Source organism: Phocoena phocoena, chromosome 20, assembly GCF_963924675.1.
Source record: "Phocoena phocoena chromosome 20, mPhoPho1.1, whole genome shotgun sequence".
NCBI lineage: Eukaryota > Metazoa > Chordata > Mammalia > Artiodactyla > Phocoenidae > Phocoena > Phocoena phocoena.
Window position 1 is genome coordinate 46,725,471 of NC_089238.1, and position 17,640 is coordinate 46,743,110.

At 40.6% G+C, this 17,640-nt stretch overlaps 1 protein-coding gene across 3 annotated transcripts in view; it reads right to left on the reverse strand.

The window, feature by feature from the left end:
- Positions 1–213: 213 nt before the first annotated feature.
- RFWD3 (ring finger and WD repeat domain 3) overlaps positions 214–17,640 on the reverse strand; it is a 35,217-nt gene continuing 17,790 nt past the window's right edge. The window contains exons 4-12 of one of the 3 annotated variants that reach the window (XM_065898918.1): positions 16,584–16,775; positions 16,393–16,484; positions 12,386–12,500; positions 11,660–11,888; positions 9,026–9,176; positions 5,314–5,490; positions 3,480–3,694; positions 2,004–2,215; positions 214–357 (exon numbers count right to left, since the gene is read on the reverse strand). In XM_065898918.1, the coding sequence (XP_065754990.1) occupies positions 214–357; positions 2,004–2,215; positions 3,480–3,694; positions 5,314–5,490; positions 9,026–9,176; positions 11,660–11,888; positions 12,386–12,500; positions 16,393–16,484; positions 16,584–16,775 (1,527 nt within the window). Of the gene's footprint in view, positions 358–2,003; positions 2,216–3,479; positions 3,695–5,313; positions 5,491–9,025; positions 9,177–11,659; positions 11,889–12,385; positions 12,501–16,392; positions 16,485–16,583; positions 16,779–17,640 lie in introns of all 3 variants that reach the window. The other 2 variants (XM_065898917.1, XM_065898919.1) reach the window with 2 other exon arrangements.

A 17,640-nucleotide genomic window follows, 5' to 3' on the forward strand; every position in this document is an offset into this window, starting at 1 on the left:
TGATTCTCAACGAAGATTCATGAAGGCTTTTACCCCCAAGAAATGTATAATGTGATGAAGTACCAGTCACTGACTCTTTTGATGGACACTGCCACAATCCCAAAAGTTCTAGGCCACAGACAATAAGCACAGATCTTCCTCAGGGCTGCCAGGTGCTAACAAACAACATTTAACATTAACCAGAAGCATGTCCGACAAGTTTCAAGACCATGGTCACTCCCACCTATGGATGTGGACCATCTTCTCCGTTAAGGTAGCCAAGTAGCTGTTATGGTTCACCTGAAATGGGCAGATGTCCAAGACAGGCTGATTAGCCTGCAGTTCCTGCAGCAACGAGCCACTGCCAGCATCCCACAGCTAAAAAAGAAAAGCAGAGATAAAGGTGAGCTAGATCCCTTCAATTCAGCTAGGGATTTGCATTCTTTATCATCACACAACTTTGAAAGCACTGGAGGGAGCAAAACAGACTGTCCCTAACCTTCACAAGGTTGCACAAAGCCAACACACCTGACATAGGTCACGTATGGCCTCACCTACTAAAATCAGCAATTAGTCTACCTGTGAGTGGATCTGAAAACCAAGCCTAGTATTCACCCCTTCAATCTATGTGCCAAGAACTCTTTTAGGGAAAGAAGGGTCAACAAGACAAAAAGTCCCTGTCTCTGCCCGCATGGAACCCTATATTCTAACTGGTGCTTTCTTCTCCTTCAAAAAAATGTTTTATTGTGGAAAAAAAAATTAAAGTAGTAAAAAGTACAATAGTACAACGAGCCATACATCACCCAGATTACTAAGCTTTTACCATACATGCTTTATTGATTTTATTTTTTTCTTTGCTGACATCATGTCATTTTACCCTTATATACATAAGTATACATCTCTTAAAAAAAAGACATTTTCTTGGGACTTCCCTGGTGGCGCAGTGGTTAAGAATCCTCCTGCCAATGCAGGGGACACAGGTTCGAGCCCTGGTCTGGGAAGATCCCACATGCTGCTGAGCACCTAAGCCCGTGTACCACAACTACTGAGTCTGCGCTCTAGAGCCCGTGAGCCACAACTACTGAGCCCGTGCGCCTAGAGCCCATGCTTCACAACAAGAGAAGCCACTGCAATGAGAAGCCTGTGCACTGCAATGAAGAGTAGCACCCACTTGCCACAACTAGAGAAAAAAGCCCGTGTGCAGCAACGAAGACCCGACGCAGCCAAAGGGAAAAAAAAAAGACATCTGCTTTAGTTTCTACTGTACAGCAAAATGAATCAGCTATACATATACATATATCCCCTCTTTTTTGGATTTCCTTCCCATCTAGGTCACCACAGTGCATTAAGCAGAGTTTCCTGTGTTATACGGTATGCCACATAAGGCTCTTTACATTTAAATTAAATTACATGAAAATTTTACAATTAAGTTCTTCATTCACATTAACTACTTTCAAGTGCTCACATGGCCCGTGTGACATAATCGGACAGTGCTGCTCTATGGGTTCAAGGACAACACACAGAAGGCATCGTGTGCTTCATTTTGCCTAACATCAAGAGGCAAATTATTTCTGGTTAACCCATTTACAGTGATGCAAAGGTGGATCAAGGTATTCAGGTGGTGGCAGGCTGATCCCTCCACTGTAAATTCATCCTGAATTGATGAAGCTGATGCCTGATCGATTATTTTATAGAGGTTTCAGCAGCGCTTTTTTTAAAAGGTTCACAATACGGCCCATGAGACACTACAGCTCACAGAAAAAGAGTGAGGTCAATCTAAAGATACTGGTATGGAAAGATATCTGGTCAACCTAAAGATATTGGTATGGAAAGATATCCAAAACAGGAATTTAAATGGGAAAGAGCAAACTATAGAGTAGTATGTATCAATAAAGTGTGACTTGTGTAAAAAATAAACTAAGCAACCACACACATACACGTATGAAGATACATGCAATTATGGAGAACTTTGGCTCTTTGCTTTATATACATCAGTATAAATAAAAAACTGACAGACTACTCACCAGGGCAGAATTTGACATTTCATCCCCAGTACACACCAGGATGCTGCCATCATTCTCTGGATTTTGGAAAATGGCACTTTTGGTCAGGAGTTTGCAAGTGGGTCCCCCACGGAATGTTTGTACAGAATTGCAGGAACAGATTGGCTCTCCAGCATTATCCAGCTTATAGGACATCTCCATGAGTACACTTCGTAACGTGCTGTGATTTTTATCTATGAGACAGAGAAATCAGTATTGATCCATGGGGATGGTCCAAAGAAATTAACCAAGTACATGAACTTGGTTACCAGTTAGTTGCGTGGAAAGGGCACAATTTTATCAAACCATCATGAATAGCTACAGAGCAAACATAACAAGAACAAAATAATACATCACAAATGAAATTCAGAACCCTAGGCTAGGATGAAGCAAGTTATCTACAATAGGTTTTTGTATACGAGGGATACAATTCTGAGAATGAGCTAGCCTTTTTACGAAAATCACTGTAACCGGCCAGACCTCTGTTTGGGTTTTTGTCTTCCTTAAGGGTTCTGACTACAAGGTTTTTTCCTTCCCCCAGTCAGGACCCCATTAATCCCCGGAACTGTACATATAAAGTGAAAGCATATTATTACAGAAGGGGAAACATATACAAGTGGTTCTGCTGGGAGGCAAACAAAAGCTAGAGAACAAAATGGGATCCCGAAGCTTTCTAAAGTCATAGCAAATCCTTGGAGATAGAGGACCTAGATGGCTAAAACCAAAAGGGAAAGAAGAGTCTGCTGAAGAAGCTTCTCAGCTCAAACAAAACTTAAAATGCTTAGGTCAATCCACAACTAGCAGAAGTATGGGCACTTTAATGACTATCTCTTACAAAACATCTGCCTGACCATCAATATAGCTCATCAGGAATTTAGATCCATACCTTTCAGCTAGGAAAAACCTGTGAATTTTAGCATAGTTGCTAGTCGGGGGTTGCAGTCCTGGTTCTGGAGGGCATGAGAAGTTAGGCTGGCTCGGGCCACTACAGTTGTCCGTCTACTCTTCACTTATGTTTGTTGGCCCCAAATAAGGAAGAACAGCTAATAGCCTAGAGTCTGGGCTCTCTACATGACTCCCCTTATCTGGGCCTTTCTTTTAAGTGAAATGAGGGGCAAGTAGAAAACATGAAACTGATCTAAGGGTAGCTCAGTGGCTTCAAGAGCAGGTCTCCTCATTCCACTACTGCCTTAAGTCACAGGGGCTCCTAAAGTGGCTAATTCACTTCCAAGGAGTACCTGGCCAAATATGTCCCAGTTCACACAAGTGAGGAAAAGGGAGGCGGGCTCTATGGAAGAACTCGGGGCCACTGTCCTCACTGTAGTAGCAAGAGCTATTAGTCTGTGAAGGGCTTACCAGTACCACCTGAAGGCTAGGACAAGCTCTCCTTTTCTCCCCTCTACCGATCTGCTCCCAAACAAACCACAGGTCCCACGAGGACACGCGAACAACACTCACCAGGCCTGTAGGTCACAAGACAGTGCCGGCTGCTGCTCTCTGTCTGAAAGTCTATGCAGCCCCCAGGCTCCATGGGCAGCACATGAGGCCAATGAGTAAAGCCCATTTTCAGCTCCCAAAAGGAAGCATTCTCCAAGCTTCCAGCCAACAGCCCACCATATGGAAATGCAGCCGAGGCAGCTCTGGGTATGTATGACAGGGATACCAGCGGGCATCTGAAGGGAAAGAAAGGAAATCATGCCTCACCTTCCAATACTTGGATTGCTCCAGACCCCACTACCAGGAGCCCTTGAGGACTTTCCTAACTCTATAGAAAAGGTTAAAAAACTTCTGAGGGTCACTATCCTCTGATAGCTGATAAAACTACCAACCCACTCTGCAGAAACAAAAGAGCATACATATAATATTCCACATTCAGTTTCAGAGGAGACACCACATGCTCTAAAAGCAACAGGAAAAAAAATGGACTAGGAAATTTAAAAGTACAAGGTTACAAACACAAGATCTGATTGGTGTGAAGCTTCTGGAAATGGGGTTAGCCACATACACAAGAAAAGTCAGGAAGGAAATTCAGCTTATACATCTAATAAACTAAAGTTTCCAAGCTGTAGTCAACAGACCCCCTCAATTAAAATCCAGCCTAGGGAATTCCCTGGTGGTCCAGTGGTTAGGAATCTGTGCTTTCACTGCTGTGGGCCCAGGTTCAACCACTGGTCAGGGAACTAAGATCCTACAAGCTGTGTGGCACGGCCAAAAAACAAACAAACAAAACAGCCTAAAGCAACTACATTTTAATTCAGAAACAGGATTGTTTCTTTAGAGATTTTCTAAATGTCTTTCTGCAATCATATGACCCAGCCTGCATGCCAAGAGTTCTCTCAGAAATATTAGCCTACAGACTATGTTCCTATGAACTCGTTTCTGCCGAAGCTGCCAAAGTGATCACACTGCCTGCTTTGTTTCATTTCCTTGTCATAATGAAGTTAACCTAAGCAAACTGAAACAAAACGAATACATATTCTTCCCTTGCTATTTGCTGTATTTTATTGTCTACTCTACGTGGATCCTCTACATCGATGGCAGTCACCTTGTTTGCCTGGAGTTCGTATTTGTATAAACTTACATCAGTCACCTTCAGGCCCATGAACCACATCACTGAAGAATGATTCCACTCAACCCAAGTGAAAAGAAAACCCCACAGTGTTGAGGCTAGGTTTCAGTAAACAATTATTACTATAGTGATATCTTTACGTTTAGATTGCTCTACCCCCCTTTTAGTACACTCTGAAGAGCCAAAGTGGTGCTGGTGGCTACCCATCCTCAGAACCGGGGCCAACTTCACAAACCTCCCAACTCTATAACTGGATTATAAATGGATAAATCATAGTAATATAGTTCAGCTGTGGATTAGGGAAGTTTTAAATCACTTTTTATTGGGCTGCTCTTTACTGATCTCTTCCTGTGTGTTAGACATGTGTCTATTAAACCAAGACTGTGTTAACCATATTTCACAGATGAAGCTCATAACAGGCCAAGAAATGTGACCAAGGTCACACAGCTCATAAATGGTGGAGCTGGGTTCTGAACACAGATCTGATTTCATTTTGGCATGTTGGGTGAATCTGGTTATATTTGGTACCAGAACTTTCTACCATATGAACTATCATGAACACAAACTCTAAGGATGTTACTGATTCTGAAGTGAGAATAGATCAGTGGACTCAGAGAACTGCCCTCTGTTAGGAATTCTGATCAACTGTGAAACACTCTCAAAAGACAGGATTAATACAATAACAGTCTAAGAGAAAGCTGTTACCTACAGGTGGCTCCCTACCTAGCTTTCTGAGGTGCTAACTCCTGGATATGAGAGCTTGTGTTTCGAAGGTCATACAACAGAATTGAACCGTTGACCAATCCAGCATACATGTAATTGTTTTCATCAAGACACCAGCAGCAGCTCCAGACAGGACGTCCAGTATTATAAGTCTGGACCACAGTATTTGTCTCCAGGCTGTGGAGTTAAAAAAGACTTTTACAACTATGCATTACAAAAATCAAATACAGAAGAAAGATGTAAAGATGATCATTTTAATGATGATCCTTTAAGAACATAACCACACACCAAAACTATCTGGATTCCCAATTTCCCCTAGGGACTGCCCAGATAACTCCTTTTAATGCCAAAATATTTGTTTTGGGGGACACAGGTTTTCCTCCTGAGCTGTAAGGAAGTAAAAGAATAAGTTAAAGGGACAGACAGACAGTACATTCCCTACTCTACCCCTATTACCTTCTCCATAGCTACCTATTACACAGGTAATCAATATTTAATGTTGAAAAATTAGAAAATACATATAAGAAAAATAAAAATAAATTATAATCCAATCATCCAGAGGTAGTCATTAATAACACTTTGCTATTTAACCTTTCTTTCTCCCATTTTTCAACACTACTAAACTAAGTCATAGCATATAGATACACATAAAACATAATGGTACGTTGATTTTGGGGGTAAAATTAAGCTGAAGCATTCTTGAAAAGTCAAAAGGTATATCAGGCTTGGAGCAGGCATCATGATGTCCCTCAGATTTAGATGCAGAAATTCAATAAGAAGCCAACTAAGAGACATCTAATCAGAACTACTTTTTTTTTTTTAATTAATTTTCACTGGAGTATAGTTGCTTTACAATCTTGTGTTAGTTTCTACTGTACAGCAAAAGGAATCAGCTATATGTATACATAGATACCTTCTTTTTTGGATTTCCTTCCCATTTAGGTCACCAGAGAGCACTGAATAGAGTTCCTTGTGCTATAGAGTAGGTTCTCACTAGTTACCTATTTTATACATAATAGCAATAGTGTATATATGTCAATCCTAATCTCCCAATTCCTCCCACCCCCTTCTTTTCCCCCTTGGTATCCATACACTTGTTCTCTATGTCTGTGTCTCTATTCCTGCTTTGCAAATAAGATCATCTATACCATTTTTCTAGATTCCACATATATGTGTTAATATATTTGTTGTTCTCTTTCTGACTTACTTCACTCTGCATGACAGTCTCTAGGTCCATCCACGTCTCTACAAATGACCCAATTTCGTTTCTTTTTATGGCTGAGTAATATTCCATTGTATATACGTACCACATCTTCTTTATCCATTCCTCTGGTGATGAACATTTAGGTTGCTTCCGTGTCCTGGCTACTGTAAATAGAGCTGCAATGAACACTGGAGCGCATGTGTCTTTCTTTTTTTTTAATTAATTAATTTATTTATTGGCTGCATTGGGTCTTCGCTGCTGTGCGCGGGCTTTCTCTAGTTGCACTGAGCGGGGGCTACTCTTTGTTGTGGTGCACTGGCTTCTCATTGCAGTGGCTTCTCTTGTTGTGGAGCACAGGCTCTAGGCGTGTGGGCTTCAGTAGTTGTGGCACATGGGCTCAGTAGTTGTGGCTCGCGGGCTCTAGAGCGCAGGCTCAGTAGTCACGCAACATGGGCTTAGTTGCTCCGTGGCATGTGGGATCTTCCTGGACTAGGGCTTGAACCCGTGTCCCCTGCATTGGCAGGCAGATTCTTAACCACTGCGCCACCAGAGAAGTCTGCAGCATGTGTCTTTTTGAATTATGGTTTTCTCTGGGTGTATGCCCAGTAGTGGGATTGCTGGATCGTATGGTAGTTCTATGTTTAGTGTTTTAAGGAACCTCCATACTGTTCTCCATAGTGGCTGTATCAATTTACATTCCCACCAACAGTGCAGGAGGGTTTCCTTTTCTCCACACCCTCTCCAGCATTTACTGTTTGTAGATTTTTTGATGATGGCCATTCTGACCAGTGTGAGGTGATACCTCATTATAGTTTTGATTTGCATTTCTCTAATAATTAGTTATGTTGATTATCTTTTCATGGTTGGCCATCTATCTGTATGTCTGCTTTGGAGAAATGTCTACTTAGGTCTTCCGCTCATTTTTTGACTGGGTTATTTGTGTTTTTGACATTGAGCTGCATGAGCTGTTTGTGTATTTTGGAGATTAATCCTTTGTCAGCTGCTTCATTTGCAAATATTTTCTCCCATTCTGAGGGTTGTCTTTTTGTCTTGTTTATAGTTTCCTTTGCTGTACAAAAGCTTTTAAGTTTAATTAGGTCCCTTTTGTTTGTTTTTATTCTCATTACTCTAGGCGGTGGGTCAAAAAAGATCTTGCGGGCTTCCCTGGTGGCGCAGTGGTTGAGAGACCGCCTGCTGCTGAAGGGGACACAGGTTCGTGCCCTGGTCCGGGAAGATCCCACATGCCGCAGAGCGGCTAGGCCCGTAGCCATGGCCGCTGAGTCTGCGCTCCACAACGGGAGAGGCCACAACAGTGAGAGGTCCGCGTACCGCCAAGAAAAAAAAAAAAAGATCTTGCTGTGATTTATGTCAAAGAGTGTTCTGCCTATGTTTTTGTTTTTTTTAAAAAAATAAGTTTATTTATTTACATATTTCTTTTTGGCTGCATTGGGGTTTGTTGCTGCATGGGCTTTCTTTAGTTGCGGTGTGCAGGCTTCTCATTCCGGTGGCTTTTCTTGTGTGGAGCACAGGCTCCAGGTGTGCTGGCTCAGTAGTCATGGCATGCGGGCTCAGTAGACGTGGCTTGCAGGCTCTAGAGCGCAGCCTCATTAGTTGTGGCGCACGGGCTTAGTTGCTCCATGGCATGTAGGATTTTCCTGGACCACGGCTCGAACCCGTATCCCCTGCGTTGGCAGGCAGATTCTTATGCACCCCCAGGGTAGTCCTCTGCCTATGTTTTCCTCTAAGAGTTTTAAAGTGTCTGGCCTTAAATTTAAGTCTTTAATCCATTTTGAGTTTATTTTTGTGTATGGTGTTAGGGAGTGTTCTAATTTCATTCTTTTACATGTAGCTGTCCAGTCTTCCCAGCAACACTTATTGAAGAGGCTGTCTTTTCTCCATTCTATATTCTTGCCTCCTTTGTCATAGATTAGGTGGCCATAGGTGCGTGGGTTAGAACTACTTTCTAAAAGATAAAGGCATGGAGCACACTCAGATCTGGTTCAGGGTACTTGCAGAGCATGTGAAAGATAAAATGTAGTAACTGACTACTAATAAAATGTAGTTACTGATGAGAGCAGTCATCATGGCACCCAGGACAATGAGTTCCTGGTAGGCATTTCTGTTAGGCACAACGATCCGGGAACAGACAAGGAATAAGCAGTCCCAAGCTAGTATGGTGACTCCACGGTGTCAGTACCAAGGCTCCCTCCATATTGTCATTCTACCAACTCTAGGGTGCTACTCTCATCTGTGTGACTTAAGATATATTTTGTAACATATATAATTTTAAAGAGATGGAACACCACACGTTCTGTTTTGTCACCAGCTGTGTCCACTTTTTAAAGCAATACATTTTAAATTCAATGAAGCTGGATCTGAGAAGACAATGCCTTAGACATCTCCCATCCCACCCCCACAAAAGCCAAGGTCATCATAACACAGATAACTAATTTCCACACTATTCAACCCTAGGCAACCCAGGGCCCATCTTCCCCACAAAGCACTCACCTGGTCAGTTTAATTGTGTTGTCTAGGGAAGCAGAGAGAAGTAAGCCTTTGGATCGACTGCTGAAAGCCAGTCCACGTATCTGTTTGCCATGCACGGGAATATACTGACTGCTTTTCATGTTGGCAGTACTCAACATCTTAACACCAAAGCCTGCCAAAGATACGAGAGAGTGAAACAGATCACTGAAAGTCAATTTAGGGCAAAGCAAACTACCATTTCAAGTAGGTCCTTTCTTCACCTTTCTTGGCATGTCTCTGGGAAAAAGCTAGTTGAACAAAGAAAATAAAAAGTCCCTGGGGTTGTAATTTATTTTAAAAATACATTCCATCTCAAATATCTATCAATAAGTGAATGATAAACCACTGTATATACATACAATGGAATACTACCCAACAATAAAAAGAAATGGAACTACTGATAGACACAATAATATGGATAATCTTTAAAAAGTTATGTTGAAAAAAGCCAGACAAAAAAAGAGTAACACTGTATGGTTCCATTTATGTACAATTCTAGAAAATATGAACTGATCTATCATGACAGAACGTGGTTGCCTGGGGATGGGGAGAGGAGGGAGGGACAGGTGGATGATGGATTACAAAAGGGCTTGAGCAAACTTTCAGGGTGATAGCTATGTTCATTATCTTGACTGTGGCGATGGTTTCAGGAGTGTATACATATATCAACACTCACCGAATGGTACACCACGTTAAGTATGTGCAGTTTATTGCACATCAATTATACTTTAATAATAAAGCTGTTGGGGGAGAGAGAGAGAAAGACACTATTCCACCTGAGCCACAGATACTCAAGATGTAGAACAGATAGTGAACAATAAAGAATGGAAATAAGTAATTTCTGTGTCAGGTGGTCAAGATATGTTACATTTTTCGGAAACAGAATGAAAACAGATGACATCAAGTATGCTAATCAATGTATATCATTCCAAGAGAGGAAAAGAAAGCCAAAAACTTGTCCTTTTAAATTTATTTGTTACTCTGTTCTCTTACAAGGTTATGATAATACATTTATTTTTACCAAGAATCTATTTTACCTGAGTTATACACAAACAAAATTTGTCAAATCCTAGATTCAAGATCACACTTCTGCTTCACTAGGGGAAAAAGTGAGAGAAAGTTTACTGTGTTTTCTCCTGAAACAGAATTAGGAGAGCCAGAGAAACAAACACAGAAACTACAGGCTTTAAATCGACAAGGGAACATGAGTATTTGCCTAGTTAATCATTAAAGGAAACAAGAGGAAATCAGCATCATCAGTCTATCAGGAAGAGCTAGCTTGCAGTATGGAATAGACACATTAAGAAATAAAGGAACAGATCACACCCAATTTGGGGTAACAACTGGAAGAAATAAGTATTTTTCCAATTAATGGGGAAGGTTTTATATGATGATAAATCATTTTATTAAAATCTTGAATGGGATATAGGAACATTATAAACAATCCTTTTACTTTCCCCTCAATTGGAGCCTCCTGATAGCCTCTCAACTCATAGGTAATATTAGTGAATAGAGAAATATAAGATAATCTAGGGATTCCACCACCAATCCTATATATACCTAAGTGTGGGGGACATAGTTTTGAAGCATTTGAATGTAACTTCTAAGTTGGGGGACAGGAAATCAGGCTGAAGCAAAGGGACCTGACAGTTGACAGAAATCATATGCTGAAGACAGCAGGAAAAACATCTACAACACTGGGCATGTGAGATTTGGTTTTCAACATTAAGACAACCTAAAATTAAGCTTGAAAAGCACACAAAAAAGAGAAAAGCAGTATAATATTAATAAAATAATAATGTTCCCAAATTCTTTTATTTGGAATTTGTCCATTTGAACACTACTGAAAATAAGCATTAAATCTTGTTTTAACTTGAATTAGAGCTTGGGGTAGTGTTTTTTCAAATATTTCTAGCCTAAAATGAACCTGTACTTTAGTGGGACATACAGGAATGATGTTCTTATCCTTGGACAACCCACACTTCTAAGTACATCTTCTCTCACTTTACCATGGTTCAGTATCTCTACCCTTTTGGTGAACAAATTTACAGAATGACGTCAATAGACAGTACAGACATCTTTGCAGTACCCTAAAGTATCTGTATTAACAGGAAAGTGACTAGGAAAAAGTGATTTGGTGGGCTGTGGACAGTGTTCACCTACTAGTGAGTCCTGGATTCTTCAAGAAGGGAGGAGAGAAATAGAGTCCAAAAATGAACATAAAAACAGGTTCTGGGGACTTCCCTGGTGGTGCAGTGGTTAAGAATCCGCCTGCCAACGCAGGCAACACGGGTTTGAACCCTGGTCCGTGAAGATCCCACATGCCGCGGAGCAACTAAGCCTGTGTGCCACAACTACTGAGCCTGCACTCTAGAGCCCACAAGCTACAAGTACTGAAGCCTGCGTGCCTAGAGCCCGTGCTCTGCAGCAAGAGAAGCCACTGCATCTCTTAAGCCCATGCACCATGATGAAGAGTAACCCCCTCTCGCCACAACTAGAGAAAGCCCACGTGCAGCGACGAAGACCCAACGCAGCCAAAAAATAAATAAATAAATGTTCCTTAAAACAAAACAAAACAAAACCAAAAAAAACCACCTGAGGTTCTGGACTGTTCACCTGGAAGGAAGGAGGCCTGAGGAGAAGGCTGTGATACTACCAGGCAGCTCAGAGCATCACAGTATGTCATGACTCGGCAGTTTCCTGTTTGAGACACTGTGAATGTCTTCTGGAAATGGTACTTGTGTTGGCTCTGGCTGGAGGACAGGCTGCTTAGGAAACGTGCTTGGGAACTCCCAGTCAGCTGTGAAATCTGACCCTGATGCTGCACGATAAGTTTTTTCAAGTCCTAAAACGAAAAAGATTTTGTAAATGTGAAGCTTTTTCGTTTGGTATTCCCCTCATACACAATTCCTTGATCTAATACAAGGATATTTCTTATCCTTTACGAGAAAATGTTAACATGAATCCTAAAGAACTGCTGCAGTTTTCACAATATTTCAACAAGCAATTGAAATAGGGAGAGCATGGAATCATAAAGCACTGAAAGTCCTTAATGGTCATTTTGTCTGAAATTCTCATTTAATTGGTAGATTCAAGGAAGTGAAACGACTTAAACAAGTTTTGATTATCAGGTGGCTGTTCAATTTTTTAAGAATTCACACTGCAGTAGAATTCATCATAAAGCATGTATATAAGCCCTAATCAGAAACAAAGAGCTGATCATGTTTGCTTCCTGAAAAACCTGGTAAATCCTATTCGTATCTGAGATGAAACTAAATAATATTTAGATGCCTTCTTAATTCCTACTCCAAAAGTTCTTTGGATTAGAGAAGGCAAACTTACCTGAACATGACTGTGAAGCTTAGTGCATTCCTCAGTGAGGACTTGAAGCTGGAGCCGGCACTGTGCCGATTCTAACTCAGCCTTCTTCCTTAGCATCTGCTCCTCTTCTAAGGAACTAGAGGGGGAAAGCCGGCAACAGGTGGAGATTAGAAAGGCTACAGAAGACTTCTCATCAAGATGACATAGTAAATTCATGCTATGATATACACTTTGCTGTAAATATGTCACGATAGTGAATAAAATATAACGAGTGAAAAATCTCTCAAGCCCAGAAACACTACAGGAAAGTAGCATGCAGGGCTGAACTCATGAGCCTACTGGGGTGGGTCTCAGTGTTGAAGTAGGCAGTGATGACCAGGAATCTGGCTCTTACTAGGGAATGGGGACCTAAAATGCAAAATGAGGGATTACAGCCAAGCTCACTGCTTGAGTTAGAGCCAAATTATAAAAGAGTAAAAATGACCTGTTAAAAGACCAAGGTTATCTACTGGATGAAAAGAAAATAAGGGACTGGTTGTTCATCAGATATTCAAATTAAAGAACACTATAAAAAGAGGCTGGACTTCCCTGGTGGCACAGTGGTTAGGAATCTGTCTGCCAGTGCAGGGGACACGGGTTCGAGCCCTGGTCTGGGAAGATCCCACATGCCACGGAGCAACTAAGCCCATGTGCCACAACTACTGAGCCTGCACTCTAGAGCCCGCATGCCACAACTACTGAAGCCCGCGTGCCTGGAGCCCGTGCTCCACAACAAGAGAAGCCACCACAGTGAGAAGCCCGCACACCACAACAAAGAGTAGCCCCCACTAGAGAAAGCCCGCGTGCAGCAATGAAGACCCAATGCAGCCATCAATAAATAAATAAATAAAATTTAAAAAGAGGCTTAAGTTAAAAAGATAGAAAGTATACACTCGGCAAATGTTAAAAAAAGACTGATTAGAATTAAAAAGGATGAATAGGCATAAAGAGGAACAATGTGTAATGAAAGGACACATTCACCAGGAATAAAAATCATAACTCTGAATGTTTCAAAATATGAAATGCAAAAAAAGAAATTTCCACTCCAATGAGATAGGAGAGAAAAAAAGATGAAAATTAGAAAGGAAGGGATAAAGTGGCTCTTATAATTCAAGAGAACCCACAAACTATTAGAGTTCAGCAAGGCTGCTGTAGTCAAGATCAAGAAAATTAGATCAACAGAATTCCCCATATACCAGATAACTGACTAGTAAATATAACAGAAAAAAATTCATTCGAAATAGCAGTCTAACAACAGCAACCTAGGAATAAAGTTAAGGCCTTTAAGAAGCAAAACACAGTTATAAAAGACACAAATGAAACAGGGAATAAGTGAAAGGATATTATATAATGTTCACAGCTGGAAAGACTAAATTGAAGTACTGGTGCAAGAATTAACAAACAGACCCCAGAACAACAGAGTAGTCCATTCATAATATAGAAACTAAGTTTAGGATAGAGGTAGCAATGGAAATTTATATAGAAAGAATATTTCTATATAAATTTTTATTTATTAATTTAAAATTATTTATTAGTTTTTAAATTATTAATTTTAACAATTAATACAATTGTGGCCATCCATAAAACTAGATTTTAGGCAGACTAAAAACTAGTGTAAAAACTAAAACTTTTAAAGACATTTAAAAGGGGCTTCCCTGGTGGCACAGTGGTTAAGAATCTGCCTGCCAGTGCAGGGGACACGGGTTCAAGCCCTGGTCCAGGAAGATCCCACATGCCACAGAGCAACTAAGCCCATGCGCCACAACTACTGAGCCCGTTCAACTAGAGCCTATGCTCCTCAACAAGAGAAGGCGCCACAATGAGAAGCCCGCGCACCGGAACGAAGAGTAGCCCTCGCGTGCCACAACTAGAGAAAGCCCACACGCAGCAACAAAGACCCAATGCAGCAAAAAGAAAAAATTTATTAAAAAAAAAAAAAAGACATTTAAAAGAAGATATTATATCTCCATGATTGTAATGTAGTAGGGACAAAAACACACAAAACGAGAGACTGATAAATGACTACACTAAAATTAAAAACTTGTGTTCAACAAAAGATACAATAGACAAGTTAAAGAGACAAACTATAAACTAGAAGATGACATTTGCAAGGTATACAACCAACAAAGCGTTGGTATAAGGAAAACAAAGAACTATAAATTAGTAAGAGACAATATATTTTGTTCAGTATAAATGAGCAAAATATTTGAGCACAATGTATAGAAAAGTAGGTTCAACCGCAATTGAGGAAAAGCAAATTAAAGTAAATACTACTTCACTCCATGAAACTGGCAAAAATTAAGTCTGATAATATAAAGTAGGTGAGGGTATGAAAAAAATGAGAAATCTCTTACACTGCTGCTGGTATATACTGGAATAGCCTCTTGGAAGAGCAATTTGACAATATCTAGTAAAGTTGAAATTACATGTACCCTATGATAAAGCAAATTCACTTCTAGACCTAAAGAAACTCACCTATCTCTCTGCAGCATGGCTTATATTAACAAAAACTGGAAACGACCTAACTGTCCACCAATACGAAATACATGTAAGTAAACTCTAATTAGAGAAATAGAATATTATATAGAAATTAAAATGAATCAACTAGAGCTACATATATCAACTAGGATATGTGCCTCAGAGTATTAAGCAAAAATCAAGTCTTACTAAGTACATCTCTGCACATATCCTTAATCATTTCTTTAGAAAAAATGCCTGAAGCAGAATTACTTTTAGACTTCTGAAGCATAGTGCCAAAGGCCTCTCTAAATGTTTGTGCCTGTGTACATTTTTACCAGTAATACATGAGCAAACCCACATCCCTGTACTCTCTCAGTGCAGGTTCTTCTTATTTTTTTTGGCTGTGCTGCGAGGCATGTGGGATCTTAGTTCCCTGACCAGGAATCGAACCTGTGCCCCTTGCAGTGGAAGCGTGCAGTGTTAACCACAGGACCGCTAGGGAAGTCCAGTGCAGGTATTTTTAATCTTTAATGTTCTTAGAGCATATTTTATAAGTAGTGTTATTAGCATTTGTTCATGGGCTTCCAAAATCTTGATAATTTCTTGCATTGTACGACAAGTGCAAAGTCTCATTTGTGAGACTTCTTTGCAGAGTACTGTTGCAGGAGGGCTTAGGGACACAAGAAACAAAAATTCTCAGTTTTTAAAAAGTATCATTAAGTCTATTCTAGTGACAAGGAGATTGAGACTTGGGAGTATGTTCTAGATGGCCATGAATTGGCTACAAAGAGTAAGACAGAGGATTCCCTGATTCAGTGTTCACAGTATTTAGCAGCAGAGGCAGGCAGTAAATGTAACCCCTAGGGAAGAATCTGGACAGGCTACAAAAAATCCAGGCTACCTTTCTGATTGGGTCTGCTTCCCAGCCTAGGTGTGAGGTATTACTGTATGGCTAAAGGTTTCTCTATGACTTTTAAATTTTTTTAATTCATTCATTATTTATTTTCGGTTGCATTGGGTTGGTTGCTGTGCGTGGGCTTTCTCTAGCTGCGGTGAGCAGGGGCTACTCTTCCTTGCGGCACGTGGGCCTCTCATTGCGGTGGCTTCTCCTGTTGCAGAACATGGGCTCTAGGCACGTGGGCTTCAGTAGTTGTGGCTCGCGGGCTCTAGAGCGCAGGCTCAGTAGTTGTGGCTCATGGGCCCAGTTGCTCCATGGCATGTGGGATCTTCCCGGACCAGGGCTCGAACCCGTGTCCCCCGCACTGGCAGGCGGGTTTCTAACCACTGTGCCACCAGGGAAGCCCCAGATCATCATTTTTAATGCTATATGGAGAGCAAACCATGCTTCAGATGGTCAGACATGTATCATAAATCACAGTGTTAGACAGATTGCCAATGATCCCCAGAGATCCCCAGTCACAGCCCAAGGAAAGCCTCAGAACCACACTAAGAGTGACTCATACCTTTTCAGAGGTGCATACAAAGAACCAAAAGGGAATATTCCAGCTAGGCAGACTCTTGCCACCTACCTTTTTGTGAGCTCCTGTTCACTAGTGTCCAAAGCTCTCAGGGTTCGGGCATAAAGGACAACGATGTCACTGTGCTTGGCTTTCTTGTTGCACTAAGGAGCCCAATGGGACACAATAAGTGTGGTTCTAGGAATCCTCCTGACTTAACATGTTGACTGTGCACATGCACAGTTCTTAACTATGGTCTTTACCTGAGGACATTTTCGTGCCTGTCCTTTGAGCCACTTAGAAATGCACTTATACCCAAAGAGGTGCCCACAGCGCAATGCCGAGAGCCGGTGATCCCCAGCATTGGTCCACTGTTCCAAACATATTGTGCAAGTGTCCACTTCTTCCTCATCCACAGAAGCAGAAGCTAGAAGAGGATTAGACTTCTGGGGAGACTGCTATATGGAAACCAGAATACATTCAAATTAGAGAAAATGCAAAATCAGTCTTGAAGAAGATGTGAAACTCTATCAAATTAACAAAAAGTCACACAAAAATGATACAAACACAATTGAAAATGCCAAAGAAAAACCCCAACACCCATGAATCACTTCCCATTCTTTCCAGAATGCAATCTGGTCAAAGGTAATATAAGCCATGAAAATATTATTACCCTTTGAGCTTATAAAATTCTTGATTTTCTTTCATTCAAATGACAAAAAGGAGCTATATTTACGAAGATATTAAAACAAAACAAACGTAGAAGTGACCCAGTTAAATAACAACAGGGAATATTAAATTTGTTATACATTGGAAATTAGGTCCATAATCAATTCAAGTAGCTATAAAATACCTGGCTCATGTGAATAAAGAAAAAAAAATACCAGGAAAAAAAGAAAGGGTATAAACAACTCACACAAAAATACAAATGGTTGGTAAGTGTTCACTTATAATTAAAGAAATGAAAATTCAAGTAAGAGACCACATTTTTACTTTTTCATCTATTAGATGGCATAAATTGATGTCTGATGACACCAAGCACTGAGGGTGAGGGAGAAATGGGCATGCTTACATACTGTTGCTGCAAGTAAAACTGGCACAAATTTTCCTGAGAGCAACTTGGCATTATCTATCAAAACTAAAAATATATACATCTTTCCTTTGATATAGCAATCTTTCTGTTAGAAATATATCCCATGAAGATAATCACAAATATTTGCCAAGACAATAGTACAAAGATGCTCAATGCAGCATGATCTTATTAGGAAGCAACAGCAACAACAAAGAAATAAAGAAAAAGGGAACAACCATAGTGTACAT